The 23,647-nt window shown below is 46.7% G+C and overlaps 1 protein-coding gene across 2 annotated transcripts in view; it reads left to right on the forward strand.

Moving 5' to 3' along the window:
• The first annotated feature begins 11,447 nt into the window (after positions 1-11,447).
• Positions 11,448-23,647, forward strand: part of DMRT1 (doublesex and mab-3 related transcription factor 1) — a 126,774-nt gene continuing 114,574 nt past the window's right edge. For both annotated transcript variants that reach the window (XM_017949902.2, XM_009188867.2), the window contains exons 1-2: positions 11,448-11,987; positions 17,403-17,586. In XM_017949902.2, the coding sequence (XP_017805391.1) occupies positions 11,634-11,987; positions 17,403-17,586 (538 nt within the window). In that variant the 5' untranslated portion in view covers positions 11,448-11,633. The remainder of the gene's footprint in view (positions 11,988-17,402; positions 17,587-23,647) is intronic.

A 23,647-nucleotide genomic window follows, 5' to 3' on the forward strand; every position in this document is an offset into this window, starting at 1 on the left:
TAGTAGAGACGGGGTTTCACCATGTTAGCCAGGATGGTCTCAATCTGCTGACCTCGTGATCCACCCTCCTCGGCCTCCCAAAGTGCTGGGATTACAGGCGTGAGCCGCCGCACCCGGACCAAAATAGATATTTTTAAAAGCAGATTTCTTCTTGAATTTTTTTTTTTTTTTTTTGAGGCGGAGTCGCTCTATGCGCCCGCGGCTGGAGTGCTCAGTGGCGCTGGATCTCAGCCTCGCGGCAACCTCGGGTTTCGCCATTCTCCTGCCTCAGCCTCGAGCAGCTGGGACTACAGGCGCCCGCCACCTCGCCCGGCTAGGTTTTTATTTTTTGAAGGCGGGGTTTCACACCGTGTTAGCCCAGGATAGTCTCAATCCCTGACCACGTGATCGCCCGTCTCAGCCTCAAAGTGCTGGGATTACAGACTTGAGCCACTGTGACCTTTTTTGCCATGAAGTCTTGCTCTGTCGCCCAGGCATAATCTCGGCTCACTACAACCTCTGCCTCCCGGATTCAAGTGATTCTCCTGTCTCAGCTTCCCAAGTAGCTGGAATTACAGGTGTATGCCACCACGCCCAGCTAATTTTTTGGGTTGTTTGTTTGTTTGTTTTTGAGACAGAGTCTCACATTGTCACGCAGGCTGGAGTGCAGTGGTGCATCTCGGTGCAACCTCCACTTCCCTGGTTCAAGTGATTCTCCTGTCTCAGCCTCCCGAGTAGCTGGGATTACAAGTGCATGCCACCACACCTAGCTAATTTTTTTGTATTTTTAGTACAGACGGGGTTTCACCATGTTGGCCAGACTGGTCTCAAACTCCTGACCTCAGGCAATCCACCTACCTTGGCCTCCCAAAGTGCTGGAATTACAGGCGTGAGCCACTGAGCCCAGCAATTTTTTGTATTTTTAGTAGAGACAGGGTTTCACAACGTTGGCCAGGCTGATTTTGAACTGCTGACTGCAAGTGATCCACCCCCCTCAGCCTCCCAAAGTGCTGGGATTACAGGCGTGAGCCACTGCGCTGGCCCTCTTCTTGGAGTTTTAAGCAATTGATTCTACAAGAAAAACGTATGATGGTAAACCGTTTTTTCTCTTTAGATTAATGTGAATCAGTCTCCTGATTGTTTCAAAACAGCAGTTAATACTGAAAAGTCATCTAGAATTATCTTAAAAATAAATATCCTGGGGCCAGTGCAGTGGCTCATGCCTGTAATCCCAGCACTTTGGGAGGCTGAGGTGGGTGGATCACAAGGTCAGGAGTTTGAGACCAGCCTGGCCAAGATGGTGAAACCCCGTCTCTTAACTAAAAACACAAAAATTTGCCAGGCCTGTGGCAGGCGCCTGTAATCCCAGCTATTCAGGAAGCTGAGGCAGGAGAATCGTTTAAACCCGGGAGGCAGAGGTTGCAGTGAGCTGAGATCACGCCACTGCACTCCAGCATGGCCGACAGAGTGAGACTCTGTCTCAAAAAAATATAAATAAATAAATATCTTGGCCAGGCGAGGTGGCTCACGCCTGTAATCCCAGCACTTTGGGAGGCTGAGGCGGGCAGATTACAAGGTCAAGAGATTGAGACCATCCTGGCCAAAGTAGTGAAACCCCATCTCATCAGCCTTCCATTTTGCTAGCCTGCCAGTGTGCTGCTTACGATGTGCCACCTTAGTGTACCCCTCATCTTCCTAAGAGCCTGAGACAGGCTCTGGATGCTCAGATAACATCAGGATGCTGTGCTGGTGACAAATGTTGACACCCTAGAGGCTTTGTCATTTACTTCCGGTTTCCAAGCTGGGATTCTAATTAATTACATTGTTGAGAACACCTTATTTGGGAAGAACTAGCAAACTGCTCAGATCCTAAAACCTGCCTTCTAGCTCCCTTCATCTTCAATTTGTGCTTCAAAATTTCTCTTACAAGAGCCGGATGCGGTGGTTCACGCCTGTAATCCCAGCACTTTGGGAGACCAGGGCAGGCGGATCACCTGAGGTCAGGAGTTCAAGACTAGCCTGACCAACATGGAGAAACTCCATCTCTACTAAAAATATAAAATTAGCTGGGCGTGGTGGCACATGCCTGTAATCCCAGCTACTCGGGAGGCTGAGGCAGGACAATCGCTTGAACCCGGGAGGCGGAGATTGCAGTGAGCCAAGATCGAACCATTGCACTCCAGCCTGGGCAACAAGAGTGAAACTCCGTCTGAAAAAAAAAAAAAAAAATTCTTCTGACAGAATTAGAAAACAGTAATAGCTCACACTCGGGTAGTCTTTATTCTCTCGTCTCGTAGGCACTGTTTTAAGCCCTTTACATCCATCAATTATGGCATCTTCACAACACTTGTCAGGTTATTTCCAATTTTCAGATGGGGAAAGGGTGGCACAAAGAGGGTAAGTGACTAGCCCACAAGCATATGGCTGGTAAATAGCAAAACTGGGACTCCAACACAGGGAGTCTGATTGCGAGGCCTGTGTTCTTACCTAAGATACACAGGATCCTGACTGCCTTTGTTTGTCTGCATAGATGTTGGTGGGAACTCAAATGTGTAGAGGAAACTGGTTGGTAATTAGATTTCACTGCTGCAACCTCAAACATAGCCATCTTTCTGAACAACTAGGTCCATGCCAGCACTATCTGCTTTCAGGTTCCTCCTGTTCCTCCAATCCAAACTACAGTCAGCATCAGCTAGCAACAATGATCAAGCAGTTTCTATGTGGCAGGCATAGAACAAACATTTGGGCGTTTCACAAACATCCCGAATACCTAATATTGTCCCTGTGTAAGGACAGAAAGCTCAAAGATGCTGCTAACTGGTTTGTTCCGATCAGGCAGTGATTGGCAGAACCCACACTTACACTTTCATTCCTCAAACACCTCAAGGACGAAAGCCTCCATCACTCTCAATTTGCCTAAAGGATAGAAGCCAAATTCCTCACTGGCAGGCAAGGTGCCATGCTATCTTTCCAACCTTATCTCCTGCTGGGCTCCAGCTTGACTCCTCTGTTCCAGACTGGCATGTCTGTGCCCTCTCCCCCAACCTACAGGCACACTCCCAATGCCCAGCCTTCCATCCGTTGTTCCCATGACCTAGAATGTCTTGTTTTCTCCTTTCAGCCTCCTCAAATCCTGTGTGACTACAGTTCAATCTTCCATTCATACAAGGTCCTCCTCCACTAAATGCTTCAGGTCCTAGCAGTCCCACTTGTCCCTTCTCCCTGCTGGTAGGAGTAGTAGCATTTAGTGGAGGAGGACTTGCATGAGATGGAATCAACAGGGACATTGATCACACACAGCTGTGCACCTTATTGTCAGTTCAGGCCAGCTGAGTCACAGCAGCACGTTTGACACAGGGAGCTGAATATTTTGATCATATAGTATCTCACTTCATATATATGGTCAGAGGCAACACAGAGAAGTTTCCCTTGACCTGTTGTACCAGGGACAAAAACAGCTTTTTGTGGACGAAATGCAAAGTAGATGGAATTGATCATCAGTGCCTTCTGTAGCTTCCCCTCCCCACAGGTTCTTCCAATATGTGGGAGGTGTATATGTGTATATATCTGCTTTCTACGTACTCTTTCTTTCTTTCCAATCCGGAAAACAGCTTTCTGTGGACGAAATGCAAAGTAGATGGAATTGATCATCAGTGCCTTCTGTAGCTTCCCCTCCCCACAGGTTCTTCCAATATGTGGAAGGTGTATATGTGTATATATTTACTTTCTCTGTACTCTTTTTTTTCTTTCCAATTGGGAAATAACAACCACAATAAAAGATATGTTACTGTGTACCACTTACTTTTCTCAGCACTCCACAAGTATTAACTAATTTAGTCTTCCCAGTAACCCTTTGAAGTAGGCATTAGTATTAACCCCTTTGTATAGGTGAGGAGACTGAGTCACAGAGCGGTTAAGGAGCCTAAGGTCACAGAGCTTGGATTCAAAACTATGCATTTAATCAATATGCTATATTGCCTCACCAATAAAACAATGTATTGTTTTATTCTAATAGTAAAAGTAATGCCTGCTAAGTGTTAAAAAAAAATCAGATCGGGCGGGCGTGGTGGCTCACGCCTGTAATCCCAGCACTTTGGGAGGCTAAGGCGGGCAGATCACTTGAGACCAGGAGTTCAGACCAGCCTGGTCAACATGGTGAAATCCTGTCTCTACTAAAAATAAAAATAAAAATAAAAATTAGCTGGGTGTGGTGGCGGGTGCCTGTAATCCCAGCTACTAGGGAGGCTGAGACATGAGAATTGCTTGGACCCCAGAAGCAGAGGTTGCAGTGAGCTGAGATCCCAGCTACTAGGGAGGCTGAGACACGACAATCGCTTGAACCCCAGAAGGGGAGGTTGCAGTGAGCCGAGATCGCACCACTGGACTCCAGCCTGGGCAGCAGAGCAAGACTCTGTCTTGGGAGAAAAAAAAAAAAAAGATTGTAAAGTAGAATACCATCCATAATCCTATCACATAGGGAAAATGATATAACCTGCTCAAGCAGATAGAAACATGCATTAGTTTGTATTTCAACAATGAAGAAAAAGCACAGTGGAGCCACACTGTACATTATAGCTAGTTTTCTTTGTGTTTTTTAATTAAAAAATTTGAATAGCTTCCTTGAGGTATAATTTACATACCATAAAATTTGTTTTAATCATACAAATAATTTTAGTAAATTTACAGTTTTGCAACCATTACTACAATCCAATTTTAGATCATTTCGTTACCCCTAAAATATATTTATTTATTTATTAGTTTTTAAACATTTTTATTAGTTTGAGAGAGTCTCGCTCTGTCACCAGCCTGGAGTGCAACAGTGAGATCTTGGCTCACTGCAACCTCTGCCTCCTGGGTTCAAGTGATTCTCTTGCCTCAGCCTCTCCAGTAGCTGGGACTACAGGCGCATGCCACCATGCCCAGCTAACTTTTTGTATTTTTAGTAGAGATGGGGTTTCACTATGTTGGTCAGGATGGTCTCGACCCCTTGACTTCATGATCCATCTGCCTCTGCCTCCCAAAGTGTTGAGATTATGGGTGCGAGCCACCACACCCAGCCTTATTTATTTATTTATCTATTTATTTATTTTTGGAGATGGAGTGTCACTCTGTTGCCCAGGCTGGAGTGCAATGATATGATCATAGCTTACTGCAGCCTCAAACTCCTGGGCTCAAGCCATCCTCCCACCACAGCCTCCCAAGTAGCTGGGATAACAGGCAAAAGGCACAAGCCACCATGCCTGGCTTCCCAAATAATATTTTATATGCATTTGCACTTACTCCCAGTATCTACCTCCGGTTCCTGGCAACTGCTAATCTAATTTCTGTCTCTATTGATTTTGCCTTTTGTGAACATTTCATATAAATGTGGTTTTACCATAGGTAGTCTTTTGAATCTGGTTTCTTCTACATAGCGTAATGTTTTCAAGGTTCATCCATGGTGTAGTATGTATCATTACTTCATTCCCTTTGACAGCTCAATAATATTCCATTGTATGGCTATATCACAGTTTGTTCTTTAATTCACCTGTTGATGGACATTTGAATTGTTTCAAATAAATAATGCTGGGCTGGGTGTGGTGGCTCACACCTGTAATCCCAGCACTTTGGGAGGCCAAGGCGGGCAGATCACCTAAGATCAGGCATTCAAGACCAGCCTGGCCAACATGGTAAAACCCCACATCTACTAAAAAATACAAAAATTAGGCTGGGTGTGGTGGCTCACGCCTGTAATCCTAGGACTTTGGGAGGCTGAGGTGGGCAGATCATCTGAGGTCGGGAGTTTGAGGCCACCCTGACCAACATGGAGAAACCCTGACTCCACTAAAAATACAAAAATTAGCCAGGCATGGTGGCACATGCCTGTAATCCCACTTACTTGGGAGGCTGAGGCAGGAGACTCGCTTGAACCCAGAAGGCGGAGATTGCGGTGAACCGAGATCTCGCCATTGCACTCCAGCCTGAGCAACAAGCGTGAAACTCCGTCTCCAAAAAAAAAAATTAGCCGGGTGTGGTGGCAGGTGCCTGTAATCCCAGCTACTCAGGAGGCTGAGGCAGGGCTTACTGCTTGAGCCCGAGAGGCAGAGGTTACGGTGAGCCGAGATCATGGCATTGCACTCCAGCCTGGGCAACAGTGAGACTCTGCTTACAAAAAAAAAAATGTTGCTATACATTTTAATGTACGAGTCTTTGCATGGACGTATGTTTTCACTTCTCTGAGGAAGAGACCTAGTATTGAAATTATTGGGTCATATGTTAAGTTTTCCACAATTTTACATACCCATCAGCAGTATATGAGAGTCTGGTTTCTTCACATCCTAGTCAATACTTGCTATGGTCTATCTTTTTTATTATAGGTATCCTAGCGAGTGTGAAGCAATAGCTTATCATGTTTTTTATCTGTATTTCTCTAATGAGTAAATATACTGAACATCTTTTGGCAATTTGAATATTTTCTTTGGTAAAATGTCTAATCAAATCTTTTTTTTTTTTTTTTTTGACAGAGTTTCGCTCTGGCTCCCAGGCTGGAGTGCAGTGGCACCATCTCAGCTCACTACAGCCTCCCAGGCTCAAGTGATCCTTCCACCTCAGCCTCCTGAGTAGCTGGGACTACAGGTGCACACTATTACACTTGGCTAATTTTCAAATTATTTACAGAGATGCGGTCTCCCTATATTACCCAGGCTGGTCATGAACTCGTGGGTTCAAGAGATCCTCCTGCCTCAGCCTCTCAAAGTGCTGGGATTGCAGGTGTAAGTCACCATGCCCGGCCATATTAAACGCATTTTTTCAATTGGGGTGTCTTTTCATTATTAAATTGTAAGAGTTGTTTATATATTCTGGATACAAATCAGATATCTGATGATCAGATATGTGATTTTCAAATATTTTCTCACAAAATGTTTTGGCTTGTATTTTCATTTAATTTTCTTTTTTCTTCTCTCTTTTTTTTTCTTTTCTTTTCTTTGAGATGGAGTCTCCCCTTGTTGCCCAGGCTACAGTGTGGTGGCGCTATCTTGGCTCACTGCAACCTCCACCTCCAGGGTTCAAGTGATTCTCCTGCCTCAGCCTCCTGATTAGCTGAGATTACAGGCACCTGCCACCACGCCTGGCTGATTGTTGTATTTTTAGTAAAGACGGAGTTTCACTAAGTTGGCCAGGCTGGTCTCGAACTCCTGACATCAGGTGATCTGCCCGCCTTGGCCTCCCAAAGTGCTGGGATTACGGGCATGAGCCACCGCATCAGGCCATATTTTCATTCTCTTAATGGTGTCTTTTGAAGACACAAAAGTTTTGAATTTTGGTGAAGTCCAGTTTGTCAGTTTTTTTCCTTTTATCACTTCTGCTTTTGTTTGTTTGTTTTTTTTTTTTTTGGAGATGGAGTCTTGTTCTGCGGCCCAGACTAGAGTGCAGTGTTATGATCTTGCCTTACTGCAACCTCTGCCTCCCCAGTTCAAGCAATTCTCCTGCCTCAGCCTCCTCAGTAGCTGAGATTACAGGAGCAGGCTGCCACGCCTGGCTAATTTTTTGTATTTTAGTAGAGATGGCGTTTCACCGTGTTGCCCAGGCTGGTCTCGAACTCCTGAGCTCAGGTGATCTACCTGCCTCGGCCTCCCAAAGTGCTAGGATTACAGGCATGAGCCACTGCACCCGGCCCACTTTTGCTTTTGGTGTTATGCCTGAGAAGTCTTTGCCTAACCCTGACATGTTTTAGAACTGCCCTTCCCCCCCCTTACCAATATGTCTTGGACATATTTCTATTTCAGTAAATACAGATCTGTATCATCTTTATGGCTTCCATGTCTGGAAAAAGGAGAGGAGAGAAAGGAGACAACAAAGCCAGGCTACTCGAAATATCCAATACAAATTTGTTCATTCTTGGGGACTTCCTGTCTCTCTCTTTTTTTTTTCTTGAGGCAGAGTCTCACTCTGTCACCCAGGCTAGAGTGCAGTGGCACTATCTCAGATCACTGCAACCTCTGCCTCCAGGATTCAAGCGATTCTCTAGCCTCAGCCTCCCAAGTAGCTGGAATTACAGGTGCCCACCACCCTGCCCAGCTAATTTTTGTATTTTAGTAGAGATGAGGTTTCACCATGTTGGCCAGGCTGGTCTCGAACTCCTGGCCTCAAGTGATCTGCCTGCCTTGGCCTCCAAAAGTGCTGGGATTACAGGCATGAGCCACTGCGCCCAGACATTTTTTTTTTTTTCTTGAAACAGAGTCTCCCTGTGTCACCCAGGCTAGAGTGCAATGGAGCGATCTCGGCTCACTGCAAGCTCTGCCTCCCGGGTTTTAAGAGATTCTCCTGCCTCAGCTCCTAAGTAGCTGAGATTACAGGCACGCCCCACCACGCCTGGCTAAGTTTTGTATTTTTAGTGGAGACGGGGTTTCACCATGTTGGTCAGGCTGGTCTCGAACTCCTGACCTCATGATGCACCCGCCTCTGCCTCCCAAAGTGCTTGGATCACAGGTGTGAGCCACCGCGCCCGGCCACTTTTTTTTTTTTTTTTTTTTGAGACGGAGTTTTGCCCTTTTTGCCCAGGCTGGAGTGCAAAGGCATGATCTTGGCTCACTGCAACCTCCGCCTCCTGGATTCAAGTGATTATCCTGCCTCAGCCTCCAGAGTAGCTGGGATTACAGGCATGCACCACCACACCTGGCTAATTTTGCATTTTTAGTAGAGAAGGGGGTTTCACTATGTTGACCAGGTTGGTCTCGAACTCCTGACCTCAGGTGATCCGCCTGCCTCAGCCTCCCAAAATGCTGAGATTATAGGCATGAGCCACTGTGCAGGGCCTGTCTCTATTTTTGGTGGTCTCCTGTCTGGTACCTCTTCTGTGTTTTGTGAATAAAAACTTTACTAGGCCATTAACTTCATCACAACATTTTATGTTTTTATGCCTTGGTCACACAGATTCTTAGCCTTGAATTTTCTGTGGGCTTAAATTCCTCCTTCACAGATTCCAGTGATAGGATGCTTGTAAAGAACACATATTCCCTTGTAATTTGGGATTTGACAGCTGCTTCTTCCTGCATCTACTTCAGTGTCTAAAACTGGACAGGACCTTGGGAATGATTCAGCTCCGGTTTAGTATTAAAATATAAATATGGCTCAGGCACGGAGGCTCACACCTATAAATCTCAGTGCTTTGGGAGGTGGAGGGAGGAGAATTACTTGAGGCCAGGAGTTTGAGACCAGCCTGAGCAACATAGTGAGCCCCCGTCTCCACAAAAAATTAAAAATTGGGGCCAGGCTCGGTGGCTCATGCCTGTAATCCCAGCACTTTGGGAGGCCGAGGCGGGCGGATCACGAGGTCAAGAGATCAAGACCATCCTGGCTAACATGGTGAAACCCCGTCCCTACTAAAAATACAAAAAATTAGCTGGGCATGGTGGCAGGCACCTGTAGTCCCAGCTACTTGGGAGGCTGAGGCAGGAGAATGGTGTGAACTCAGTAGGCGGAGCTTGCAGTGAGCGGAGATCACGCCACTGCACTCCAGGCTGGGCGAGAGAGCGAGACTCTGTCTCAAAAAACAGGAAGAAGAAAAAGAAAAATTAGGCGTGGTAGCATATGCCTCTAGTCCCAGCTACTTGGAAGGCTGAGGCAGGAGGATCCCTTTAGCCCAGAAGCTGGAGGCTACAGTGAGCTATGACTGTGCCACTGCACTTTAGCCTGGGCAACAGAGCAAGACTCTATCTCTAAAAAATAAATAAATAAATAAAATATAAATCTGGAAAAAGAACATAAATATTGGATAATAGCAATTGACATGCGTGTTTTAATGGAAGATTTAAGAGGCAGGAGATATTCTGAACAAAGTAGTGGTTATCATTTATAAGGTTCCAGAATGGGATAGATGGCTGCATCCTAGCTCCTGTCAGGAGTAGAGTTTCACTGGTTTCACAGGTAGAGGTGCTGTGTAAAGCTAGACGCTTCTTTTGGAAGTAACTTTCAGACAGAGAATACTAATGGAGAAATTTCAGACTGAGGGAAAGGGCCCGTGAGAGAGGCCTCAGAATTAGAGCTCCAAAGGCAGATTCGAGGATTTCAGAACTCAGTACTGAAAACACCAAACTGCTGAAAGAGGTGGCCGCAGTACAACCATTTTGATGAGAAGCTGAACAGGGTGACCATGCCTCTTTGGAGAAATAATCCCCTAGGTCTGGAGGCGGCCCAGGATCCTGAAGGTTAATACCAGTGCTGGTGGGAAAGAAGGAGCATTCAAAGTGCATTAAGACCCACTCCCGGGTCTTTAACTCGTTAACATGGAAAACAATAGCAAAGCACTGCTGGGGCCCCCTGCCGTGTGTATAGAATATACCGGAAGACTAAGACATGGAGATACCAGCTGGGAGCTACTGCAGAGATTCAGACTTGAGGTGAAGGACTGGTCTTAGGGAGCACGTGGGTGAGTAGGAAGAACTGCTCAGCAGGCCTTAGCTGCTGAGCATTTGTTGTGCAGGTGCAGAGAGGACACAGGCATGGCTGGGGCGGGAGTTCAGGATGAGAACCCTGGGACAGGCTGTAAGATGATCGAACCAGGTTTGGTTGGTTGTTTGTTTGTTTCTTTTTTTTTTTTAGAGGTATAATGACATACAGTAAAATGCACAGATATGAAGCGTAGAATGAGTTTTGATACATGTCTACATATGTGTAACCACCCCCCACCTCAGTTTTTTAATATATATGTTTCTTTTTAAGTTTGAGTTTCCCGTGCCTGCAGAGTGTAAGTTCAAGCGGCCTCACAGGCAAGAAGCTATATGCACCTGAAGTGAACGGGAACACGGGCTGGAATAGTAGATCGTAGATCGTAAAGTTATCTGGAGCGAAGGTGGTAGAAGTCTTGTGAGCAAATGAACACTGGTGCAGGAAGGGATAAACGGAGAACAGAAAGTTCCAACCTTTGAAATTTTTGAAGTGCTTGTGCCCTGCACACTGAGGATCTTATTTGCCGTACAAATAGGGCAAATCTTATTTACCCTATACATTTTTGAGGCCTTCCACCTCATAGCTCTTAAGAGAGAAAAAAAATTTTTTTTTCTGACTTGGCTGTTGCCAAAGTCGGCTCTATCAAATCTGATGCGCCCCTCTGGGGGAAAGGGAGCTAGAAGACTCCGTAGGGTGGTTTGCACCTCCTCCAAGCATGCAAGCATGGCTCTGCTCTTGACCTGGGGAGTCCAGCTTCCTCGGTGCAACGTGCTTTGGCAACCGGGTCTTGGCGCCTCCGAGAGCGGGGGGAGGGGTGCCCACAATTCCCAGGCCGCTCTGTACCTCTCGGCGGGCTTGCAGGGACCCTGTAGCAAAGCCCTGGATGCTTGCAGCCGGTGCAAGTTTGCAAGCAGCTGGAGAGCGGTGGCTGGAGTCGGGGGGCGGTGGGCGTGGCCACGCTCCCTCCCAGGCAGTCCCGGGAATGTTCTGAAAAGTATCCAAAAGTTCTGAGTCGCGCGCGCGCGCGCCAAAAGAAAAGGCACAACCCCCCACCACTCCGGGCGTGGCGTGTCCAGACCTCGCCACTCCAGCTGCACCTCCGGCTGCAGCGAACACGTCTCCTGCGCCTCCTCCTCCCGAGCCTCGCTGTCCGTCGGGTTCATACCTCGCAGCAATCACCAGGCGAGAAAGGCGGCCAGAGTGCTCGCACTTCTCCTAGGGGCACCATGCCCAACGACGAGGCATTCAGCAAGCCCTCTACACCGTCGGAAGCTCCTCACGCCCCCGGGGCACCGCCGCAGGGCAAAGCCGGGGGGTTTGGCAAAGCGTCTGGGGCGCTAGTGGGGGCGGCCGGCGGTTCGAGCGCCGGGGGCAGCAGCGGCGGAGGCGGCTCCAGCTCCGGGGCGTCGGGCCTGGGTGCCGGGAGCAAGAAGTCCCCACGGCTGCCCAAGTGCGCACGCTGCAGGAACCACGGCTACGCGTCGCCGCTCAAGGGCCACAAGCGCTTCTGCATGTGGCGGGACTGCCAGTGCAAAAAGTGCAACCTGATCGCCGAGAGGCAGCGCGTGATGGCCGCGCAGGTGGGTGCGGGCGTCCGGGAGCCGGGGTTCAGCCCTAGGTTTGTTTTTTTTTTTTTTTTCTAGATGGAGTCGCGCTCTGTTGCCCCAGGCTGGACTGTAGTGGCGCGATCTCGGCGCACTACAACCTCAGCCTTCCGGGTTCAAGCAATTGTCCTGCCGCAGCCTCCCAAGTAGCTGGGACTACAGGCGCACGCCACCATGCCCGGCTAATTTTTGTGTTTTTAGTAGAGATGGAGGTTTCACCATATTGGTCAGACTGGTCTCGAACTCCTGACCTCAGGTGATCCACCCGCCTCGGCCTCCCAAAGTGCTGGGATTACAGGCGTGGGCCACCGCTCCCGGCGGGGCCCGAGTTTTTTTAATGAAGTCCCCCCAGCATGGCCGTCGCCATGTGGGTCCTGGGTTGTGGAAAGACGCCGCGGTACTTGCCGACGGCCGCTGCGCTTGGGGTCCTGGGCTCCCGGCCACGCTACAACGCCAGTCTGAGAGGGCCAAAGACGTGTCTCTGATCCCGCCCACCGGGCAGAGTTGCGGGCTTCGCTCGGCTCGGGGTTCCCCACGATCTCTGACCCTGCCTTTCAGCGGAGTTGCGGGGTTAGCCTGTACGGGAGTCCATGGGATCTCTAACTCGCGCCGCTGAAGAGAGTCGCGGGGGTTCCCTGTGCTCCCGGGTCCCTGAGATCCCTGATCCCGCTCTCAGGGCAGGGAATTTCGGGGTTCGCCCCTCTGGGCTTCCCCGCGATCCCAGAGCCCACGCTCCAAGAGTTGGCAGGGTTGGTTGGTCTAGAGGAGTCTTCAGGATCTTCGCTCCGGCCCTCCGCGGTGAGGGTAGTGGGGAGGGTTCGATTCCAAGGGAATCCCCGGGATCTCTAGCCCCGCTCTCCCAGCAGAGTATTGCGGAATTCTCTCCGCTTCAGGGTCGCAAGATCTCCGACCGTGCCTTGGGAGCTGAGGGTTTCGGGGTTCGATTTCATCGAGCGCCCCCAGAATCCCTGACTCTGCCTCTTTGCTGAGTTGCACTTAAATAAGAAAGGATCTTGGAGGGCGCCAGTGCTGGCCGTTCCGTTAGGGGGAAAGGGAGACTCGGCCAGGCTGCTGCTTACCAGGGTAACCTGTCGGAAAGCCTTATTTGTCTTTCTGGAAAAGTCGCTGCAGTGGACGCGCGTTGCGAGGTCTTTCCTGAGCGCCTGGCGCACTTTTTATCTTTGTCCCGCGTGGATGGAGGCTGAGCGCCTCAGCCATTTTGAGAACTCTGGAAATTTTATTAGCGTTTTAAAATTTGCATTCTCGACCGAAGATTAAAGTGCAAATTCTTTGAATATGTTTTAAAGCACGCTTACGAATTTAAAAAAATATGCGCAGGTGGAAAAAAGCGCGCTAGGTAGGGTTTGAGATTTTTGTCCGTCTGTGGTTTTGTTTTTTTAAAGGTTCGTAAGTCGGCTAGTAATTTAACATTTTAACGGAAAGTTAATGTCGTTAGTATTCTAAAAGGATTTTTAGAAGGCAGTAATCTACGTTATTTCCAGTTAAAAGTTGTTTCATCTTTTTAAGACAGGTTATTCAAAATGAAAAGATAACAAATGTTTGCTAACGATGTGCTACTTTTGATTAGGAACATGTAAATATCCTCCATTGAAAACAAATGCCCTAAGGTTATATGCTTTTATGTAATACTTTAGATTTTTACAAATGTGTTTTATACTAAACGTGTTTTGACTTTACAGATGGCGAGTGCAATCATGAAAATAGATATTGTTTTGCCTAATTTCTTAATAGGTATTTTAAGCTTAATCTATAGTGGATGAAAAGAATACACTGGGTGTGGCAATAAAATGCGTCACAATGAGTTTACTGAAAAAATTAATGGACTTTTAAATTACACTGGGTAGAAAAATACTCTAAACATTTAGTCTTTGGCTTAAATGTTTTGTGTGGAGAACATGCTTGGGGGATTTCTCAAAATGTAGTAAAAATATTCTAGTAGAGAAATTAATTTTGAATAACCTTTATTAGTTGAGGAGGCTGCTTACACGGTTAAAAACAAAAGCAACTCAAGGTCACTTAGAATGGGAAACTTCAGTATTTTTTTCTACACCAGAATGTGTGTACTGTGCCAGATGAATCCTTAAAAATCCGTAAAACAACTACTTTTTAGTCATTTTTAAATAGTTTGAAATTGATCTTATATATGATTCTAAAATAATCGTATAGTTGCATTTTTAATCAATTGTTATCCCCTTTCCTTTTTATATATTTCCTAAGAAACATTGAGAGAAGGTCCTTAGCGAGATACCTGAGCATTTTGGGTATGCATCGGGTTTGTGTAAGGAAGGATGTGAGTATGCACTGACATACTTCAGAGGTTTGCAGGGGTTTAAAACTTCTTTCTGGTCAGATTCATTGATGTTCTCTTTCTTTTTTTTTTTTTGAGACGGAGTCTTGCTCTGTGCCCCAGGCTGGAGTGCAGTGGCGCGATCTCGGCTCACTGCAAGCTCCGCCCCCCCGGGTTCACGCCATTCTCCTGCCTCAGCCTCCCAAGTAGCTGGGACTACAGGCGCCCACCACCTCGCCCGGCTAATTTTCTTGTATTTTTAGTAGAGACGGGGTTTCACCGTGTTAGCCAGGATGGTCTCGATCTCCTGACCTCGTGATCCGCCCGTCTCGGCCTCCCAAAGTGCTGGGATTACAGGCTTGAGCCACCGCGCCCGGCCTGATGTTCTCTTTCTAAGCCTCTTGGTTAATAATAGGAAATTCAAGCTTAATTATTTAATCTTAAGTCATTAATTATTTAAGGTCAATTTTTCTAAGTCGAAGACTATTTTTGGCCATGAGGAAAAATTACTTCCCAATTAATCAGCTTTCTATGTTTGGACTGTAGTTTTCCTAAAGCAACATATAAATTGTAGTTGTTTTTTCTTCCTTTCTTTTTTTTTTTAGACGGGAGTCTCGCTCTGTTCCCCAGGCTGGAGTGCAGTAACATGATCTTGGCTCACTGCAACTTCCGCCTCCCGGGTTCAAGTGATTCTTCTGCCTCAGCCTCCTGAGTAGCTGGGACTATAGGCGCACGCCACCACACCCGGCTAATTTTTGTATTTTTAGTGGAGACGGGATTTCACCATATTGGTCAGGCTGGTCTCAAACTCCTGACCTCAGGTGATCCACCCGCCTGGGCCTCCCACAGTGCTGGGATTACAGGTGTGAGCCACTGCGCCTGCCCCGCCCGTAGTTGAGTTTTGTAATCTAACGTTTTGATTTTACCTTTGGCTTATATTTGGGCAGCTCTGCGGTAGGAGTGCTTCACTGTCATTTCATGAGCACCATACCTTCGTCAGTTTCAACAGAAAGTCTTTGTTATATGCAATAAGCAAAAATACAGTTAATTTTCTTTAAACCTGTTTTTTTAATCTTGTTTTTTAAATCTTATTTATTTATTTATTTTGAGGAGTCTTGCTCCATCGCCCAGGTTGGAGTGCAGTGGCTTGATTTCGGCTCACTGCAACCTCCGCCTCCTGGACTCAAGTAATTCTCCTTTACACCTCCTGAGTAGCTGGGATTACCGGCGCATGCTACCTCGCCTGGCTAATTTTTGTATTTTTAGTATACGGGGTTTCACCATATTGGTCAGGCTGCTCTCAAGCTGCTGACCTCAGGTGTTACCCCTGCCTTGGCCTCCCGAAGTGATGGGATTACAGGTGTGAGCCACCCCACCTGGCCTGTTTTCAATCTTTAACAATGTTATTTAAAAGAAGATAAATTGAAGAGGGACCATGAAGAGTATGTCAGGTCCTTTCCAGTCTCCAGTTCTGACTCTCTCCTTTCGTCTGTCTGGAATATCACACACCTGTCTTCACCCTTCCTCCCTGCCTTCTGCCTCTTCTGCCTTCAGGGACTTCAACGCCAGATTCCAGTCCCTTTCTCCACTGCTTCTCCCACATGCTCCCTCCACCCCAGGAAACGGGGCTCTCCAGGCTTTCCTAAGCAGCCCCTGCCTTTCCTGTCCACCCTGTTCCATATTCTTCCAGTATGTTCTGCCCCTTCATCCTTGCCTGTCCAAGTCCTCCTCATCCTATTCTTCAGTGCTCTGTCCAAATACTACTGCTGGCTGATTTTAACATGTTAAAGGCATTTCTCTCTTTCTTCTGTAGGAGTGAAAGGTACCTTCTTCTGTGTACCACTCTTGTCGTGTTTGTCACAGTCTGCCTTGTGTTGTAGTGGCATTTTGCTTGCCTCCTGTTTCGCCTTTAAAAAAATTTTTTTTTGGAGACGTAGTATTGCTTTGTTGCCTAGGCTGGAGTGCAGTGTTGTGATCTCGGCTCACTGCAACCTCTGCCTCCTGGGTTTAAGCTATTCTTCTGCCTCAGCCTCCCGAGTAGCTGGGACTACAGGTGGGCCAACATGCCTGGCTAATTTTTGTATTTTTTTTAGTGAGGATGGGGTTTCACCATGTTGGCCAGGCCAATCTCGAACTCCTGACCTCCGGTGATTGGCCCACCTCTGCCTCCAAAAGTGCTGGGATTACAGATGTTAACCACCATTCTTGGCCCTGTTTCATTTGTTAAACTGTAAGTAATGTAGGATCCAATCTACTCTTACTGGTCCCTGTTTTTAGTACAGTGGCCTTTTGCAAGTTTGTGGAATGAAGGAGTGAGTGATCCCATTTTCCTTCCTAATCTGTCACTGCTTCTGACCTCCTCTGCTCTTTAGATTGTACTCCTTCACTTGGCTGACTACAGCTTTTTCTTTTTTTTTTGAGACGGAGTCTCGCTCTGTCGCCCAGGCTGGAGTGCAGTGGCCGGATCTCAGCTCACTGCAAGCTCCGCCTCCCGGGTTCACGCCATTCTCCGGCCTCAGCCTCCCGAGTAGCTGGGACTACAGGCACCCGCCACCTCGCCCGGCTAGTTTTTTGTATTTCTTAATAGAGACGGGGTTTCACTGTGTTAGCCAGGATGGTCTCGATCTCCTGACCTCGTGATCCGCCCGTCTCGGCCTCCCAAAGTGCTGGGATTACAGGCTTGAGCCACCGCGCCCGGCCTCTGTTTGTTTGTTAAGAGACAGGGTCTTACTCTGTCTCCTAGGCTGGAGTGCAGTGGCGAGATCATAGCCCACGGCAGCCTCAAACTCCTGGGCTTAAGTGATTCTCCTGCCTCAGGCTCCTGAGTAGCTGGGATTCCAGGCATGTGCCACCATGTCTGGCAACAAGCATTTTTTGAGCACCTACTGTCTGGCTCAAAACTGTTTCTAAGCTTTGCACATCATAGTTGCCTGGGTGGGTTTGAGAAGAAATGGGAGATTTTCAGACCTCACCTCCAGAGCTAGTGAATCGTGGTGTCTGGGATGGATGGGGCTTCTGTGCTTTGGCAAAGCTGATTCTGGAGTGCTGGAGGATGACTCGTTGTCGTTGTCGTGTGCTTCCAGGTGGCCCTGAGAAGGCAGCAGGCCCAGGAGGAGGAATTGGGTATCAGCCACCCCATCCCACTGCCCAGTGCAGCCGAGCTCCTTGTCAAAAGAGAGAACAATGGCAGCAACCCGTGCCTCATGACTGAGAGCAGTGGCCCCTCTCAGCCACCACCAGCCAGTGTCCCCACCACTGCAGCTTCAGGTAATCTGGGGGCACTGGGGTTCACATGGAGACTGGGCATGAGGGAGGAAGAAGGGCTGCAGCCACAGAAGCAGGACTCCCCTGAGCTACATACAGTGTTTAGAGCTTAGAGGATTTTGTAAAGGATTCTCCCTCTGAAGGTCTGTTTTTGTCTGCATCATAAAGGCAGGGGCCATGAATTCTAGAAATGCAGGTTCAACTCTTCCCTGTTCATTATTAGTCAAGACTGAATCTGGACAGGGAATGATGTCAGAGAGAGCTGAGTTTGTTCAGATTTCATCTCAGTCCACCCCTTCATTTTCCAGTCATCCTTGTGGGAACTAAATGTCCTTGTTTCCTAGAACTAGAAGTCCACTTCTCCACTGCATCCATTTGGGGAAAGTGTCTAGAAAGGCCCAATCCTAGGGTCAGATTTGAATGAGCACTGGGAAGTAACACAGGAAGGCAGGCCACATTGGCTTGAACTCTCTCCCCTGGGTGCTGAGGAGGACTGTGTTCTTTTTTACACATGTGAAACCTGAGACATAGGCAGTTACGGGATTGGCCAAGTTTACTGAATTAGAAAGTATCTGAATGAGTTTATCTGTCTCCAAAGCTCAATACTCAATGTGCTTACTGCACTAGGTCTCTAAATTACAGGGGTCTGGAGTAAAGTACAGGGGTCTGTTCCAGTATGGAAGCCCCCAGCCACATGTGGCTATTTAAATTTAAATTCATTACAATGAAATAAATGAAAACATTCAGTTTCTTCATTACACCAGCCACATTTTGTGTGCTCAATAGCCACATACAACTCAGGGCTACCATATTGGATAATGCATTTCTGTCTCTTAGAAAGTCTAATTTGATGGCACTGGTCTAGAATGTGGGAGCTATAAGACATCCACCAAATAAAGACCTGTGGAATCTTATTGTTCCTGGCAATTAAATACACATACTATAATTCACAGAATATCTTTAAATGTCTTTAAAGTGTTCTAAGCTCCATGAAATACAGCCTAGCAGTGTGATAATCACCCTGACTAAGCTTTCATGAATTACTCAGTTTGCTGGGCTTAACCACTGTGTACTAAAGTCACACAACCGTATATCATTAACTAGCTGTGCAACTTTGGAGAAGTTACTTAAGCTCTCTGGGCCATTTTTTTCCTCTTGTCAAAAATGAGGGAAAGGGTTCCTGAGGGTCTTAAAGATCTTATGAATCTTGGCCATTATTAAAAAGGAAGTTAAGCAGAAAAGAAGTTAAAAAAGAAGTTAAGCACCAAAGAAAGCAGGAAGGTGTGTCTGTGTCTGTCTCTGTGTATTTTACTGAAGTTATTGACTATGTAATTAACAGAGGTCAAGATACTCTTTTCTCTTTGCTTGGATTGGCTGCTCAATAGTATGTCCTTATAATGGTGTTCTCTTCTTTTTTTTTTTGAGATGGAGTCTCGCTCTGTTGCCAGGCTGGAGTGTAGTGGTGTGATCTTGCCTCACTGCAACCTCCACCTCCTCGGTTCAAATGATTCTCCTGTTTCAGCCTCCTGAGTAGCTAGGACTACAGGCGCCTGCCACCACACCCGACTAATTTTTGTATTTTTTAGTAGAAATGGAGTTTTACCATGTTGGCCAGGCTGGCCTTGAACTCCTGACCTCAAGTGATCCACCCACCTCAGCCTCCCAAAGTGCTGGGATTACAGGTGTGAGCTGCCGTGCCCAGCCAAAACTTTGCTTTTCATAGAAAGGAAGGAGTGTATCAGAAATATGATCTTTACGCTTTAAGATTGTAAGATGTGTCCAAGGTTTAGTGACTAAATGATACAGGGTCACGGCTAATCTGGTGGATTTAGTTTTGGGGCTGAGATGAGAAATGGGATGTGTCACATGAGTAAAGACGGCAAGTCCCAGTGCCAGGTTTTCCGTAGGGGAGTAACTCATTTGATTTTCACAAACATCTCAGGAGGTAGGAATTATCCTCATTTACAGATAGGAAAACCAAGGCTTAGTAAATGGTAACGTAAGGAGGCTGCCACAGAATGGAGCTGGCTGAGCTAGGATTTATTCCAGGCCTGTCTGGTTCCAAAACCCATGGATTTCCCATTCTACTTGACTGGGACCAGTTGTCATGTTTCCTTGAAAAATGGACACTTATGATTGTTTAGAGGCTGTGGTCTAATCCTCAGAGCAATTTAGGGCTGGTGGACAGTTAGCAACAATGTTAGGGGAAAAAGTCCCTGCCATTCTATGTTGGCACAGAAGACAGCAGCCATGGGTCTTCACAGGAAGAAATACAGGGAAAGGCCAGTGATGGATCAGTGTCAGTGCTGGATGTGGCATGACATCACGGTTTGATTATACACCCTAAGATAGTAGAGCTTTAGAGAAGGACTTTAGGCTGTGCGGAGTTCAGAACGACTCTCACAAGGGTGTTTCAGAGTGGTGATAGGGAAAGTTACAAAAGGAAGCAGTAGCGGGGCAAGATAGAGGGTTCAGGGTCAAGGAGGATTTTACCAGAGTCCCTTCCTCACCTGTGGAGTTGACAGACCTCGGAGTCATTCTACAGCCTTGAACTAGCACTCACAGGGAAGGGGAATGTGGAAGCCTACAGCGTGCTGTGCTCATTTGCTCAGGCACAGGTGGGCAAGTATGGCTCCGGGGGAGCCTTTACCTTCTGAGGACGATGGGCTCACTCTCTCTCTCTTTTTTTTTTTTTTTGAGACAGAGTTTTGCTCCTGTTTCCCAGGCTGGAGGGCAATGGCGCAATTTTGGTTCACCACAACCTCTGCCTCCCAGGTTCAAGCGATTCTCCTGCCTCAGCCTTTCAAGTAGCTGGGATTACAGGCATGCGCCACCTGGCTAATTTTGTGGTTTTAGTAGAGACGGGGGTTCCTCCATGTTGGTCAGGCTGGTCTCTGAACTCCCGACCTCAGGTGATCCACCCGCCTCAGCCTCCCAAAGTTCTGGGGTTACAGGCGTGAGCCACCATGCCCAGCGGACGGTAGGTTCTCTGCTAACCAGCTCATCTCTGTGGGGCAGGAGCCACAGGTTGCTGTCATTCATGGGATTTGCTACCAGACCTCCCGAGTGGGGACTGATAACTTCTGGACTGGGTTAGGATGTGAGCAAGAGGGAAATTGGAATGCCAACAGAATTAAACTACATAAATATAGAGACAGAAAGATGGAGTGTGGGAGTGTGGGGGAGAGAGAAAAAGACAGACTGACTGTGGAGAGTCCTGAAGCTTGTATACAGCAAAGGGAGCTTAACTTCTTCGATAGCTTCCTACTAACAAATATATAGCTTATATTCATTTTTCAGATGTTGGCTTTACTTAAAATAATTTCATGCAGGTAAATGGTAAACATGTATAGTGGAGTACAAAAATATATCCCATAAAAGATCATTGTTCTTCTAACCCCAACCTGCAGCTCTCTTTGTCATTCCAGGATGACTTACTGCATGTACAGATGTATGTGTCTGTTTATCCTTTTCATATGTACATGTAAAATATTCACATAATTAATATAGTGGAAGTGTATTGTTCCTACTTGGGTCTAATTAGCTTTTTTCATTTACTACAGCTGAGAATTTTTAGTGACCTAGAATTCCATTGTATAGATGTAGAAGGCCGGCCAGGCACAGTGGCTCATGCCTGTCATCCCAGCACTTTGGGAGGCCGAGGCGGGTCGATCACCTGAGGTCAGGAGTTCTAGACCAGCCTGGTCAACATGGGGAAACCCTGTCTCTACTGAAAATATCAAAATTAGCTGGGCATGGTGGCACACGCCTGTAGTCCCAGTTACTTGGGAGGCTGAGGCAGGAGAATCTCTTGAACCTGGGAGGTGGAGGTTGCGGTGAGCCGAGATTGTGTCACTGCACTCCAGCCTGGGCCATAGAGTGAGACCCCGTCTCAAAAAAAAAAAAAAAAAAAAAAAAGGAAGAAAGAAAAATAGATGTGGAAGGCTATGATTTGAAGTTATGCAGTGAGAGGTGAAAGTTGTAGGAGTTGTCATGGAGTGGTAAAACCTAGCAACCCGGCACACCTTGGGGCAAGTTACTAACTTTCTACTTTCTGATACCTGATGTCTATTGTTTACTAGGTCAGTAGCTTAGTGAAATTTAGTCGACTTTTATTTATTTATTTATTTTTTGAGACAGAGTCTCACTCTATCGCCCAGACTCAAGTGCAGTGGCGCAATCTTGGCTCACTGCAACCTCCACTTCCTGGGCTCAGACGATTCTCTCACCTCAGCCTCTTGAGTAGCTGAGATTACAGGTGTGCATGGCAATGCCCAGCTAATTTTTGTACTTTTAGTAGAGACAGGGTTTCACCATGTTGGTCAGGCTGGTCTCAAACGCCTGACCTCAAGTGATCTGCCCGCCTCAGCCTCCCAAAGTGTTGAGATTACAGGCGTGAGCCACTGCATCCGGCCTTAGTAGACTTTTAAGTCCTTGAAGTTTCTTAGTTATCTCCTTTTGGCTCCCAGAAGGGCCAAAAGTGAAGAAGAGAAGTGCTCAAGAATTATTGCCAAGATTATTGGCCAAATTCTGAGGATACTTTGAAGGAAATTAAGTATTGTTTCATTTATTGGAGAAACTGGCCTCTGAGGAGGATAACATATACTGGAAGAAAACCTCTAAAATCTTTAGCCAAAGATTGGCTGAGACTGACCAGATTAACTGAATAGTCTTTGAATAGCGAGTATAAAATATTTTTGTTGTTATTTTCTTATATGACTGTGGATATTACCGTGGAAAGAAATAGCCTTTTGAAGAAATTCTGTTTATTGCTGTTGCTGTTGCTTGTGCTATCAGGATCAGTTGTTAGCAGTACACTTTTTTTTGTTTGTTTTTTTTTTTTGAGACAGTCTCGCTCTGTTGCTCAGGCTGGAGTGCTGTGGCACGATCCCAGCTTACTGCAGCCTCCGCCTCCCGGGTTCAAGAGATTCTGGTGCCTAAGCCTCTTGAGTAACTGGGATTACAGGCGCTTGCCACTACCCATTTTTTGTATTTTAGTAGAGATGGGGTTTCACCATGTTGGCCAGGCTGGTCTTGAACTCTTGACCTCAAGTTATCCTCCTGCCTCGGCCTCCCAAAGTGCTGGGATTACAGGTGTGAGCTACTGTGCCCAGCCGCAGATACGCTATTGATAAGCAAATAGTTTATTCCCAGCCATTTTTGGAGTATTCAGAAAAAAAGAAAAGAATTAACGGCAAATTTACATTTTTTTCCTGTGGTTTCATTTTTTGAACCTTGGCATAAAATGTACTTTTTTTTTTTTTTCCAAAAGTTACTAGCTGACTTAAATCTCAGGTCTTCTTCCCTTTGTTTGTTTTATTTAATATTCTCTTTTTCTTTAATCTCTCATGTTCCTATAGAATGCTGTTTGACACAGTGCTTATGCTAGGGTCTGCATAGTTCTCTGCCTCTCCTTTTCTGTACAGAAACTGTCAGATGAAGGGTTGCATTGTAGATAATTCACTTCTGCATGTGTGCCCTTTGTAAGGACCTGAATGTTATCTCTCTTGGGGCCCTCCCTTTTGGAGCACTGGGGACTTCCATCCACACTCACATTCACCCTCCCCCAGATCAAACCACCTTGGGCCCCCCTGGGCAGCTCCAGCCTCTTGTGTGGCTCGTGGCCCAGTTTCAATCACCTTTCCCCTGTTAGGAGGGTCAGTCAGGTCTGTGTCTCATATTGAAGGGGCCTTTCCTTCACTTTTCTTCGGCAGTTACTCCACTTGGAGAGCATACAGCGAGAGAGCACATGCCAGTTGGGAAACACATTGTGTTGTATGTTTAAGTGCTTGAAAGTTCGTAAAACATGAAATGTGTTCATTTGAAAATGGAATAGTGTCCCATGCAGTTTTTACAAGTAAGAGATATGGCTGGTGAATTAACAGTGGAAGCTACTGAGTTGTTTAAATTAAAAACACTTTTTTAGAGTAGTTTTAGGTTCACAGCAAAATTGAGAGGAAGGTACGGAGATTTTTTTATATACTCCTTGCCCCCACACATCCAGAGCCTCTCCCATATTACCAGCATCCCCCATCAGAGTGGTGTATTGGCCAGCATCGATGAA

The sequence above is a fragment of the Papio anubis genome, chromosome 13 (assembly GCF_008728515.1).
Source record: "Papio anubis isolate 15944 chromosome 13, Panubis1.0, whole genome shotgun sequence".
NCBI lineage: Eukaryota > Metazoa > Chordata > Mammalia > Primates > Cercopithecidae > Papio > Papio anubis.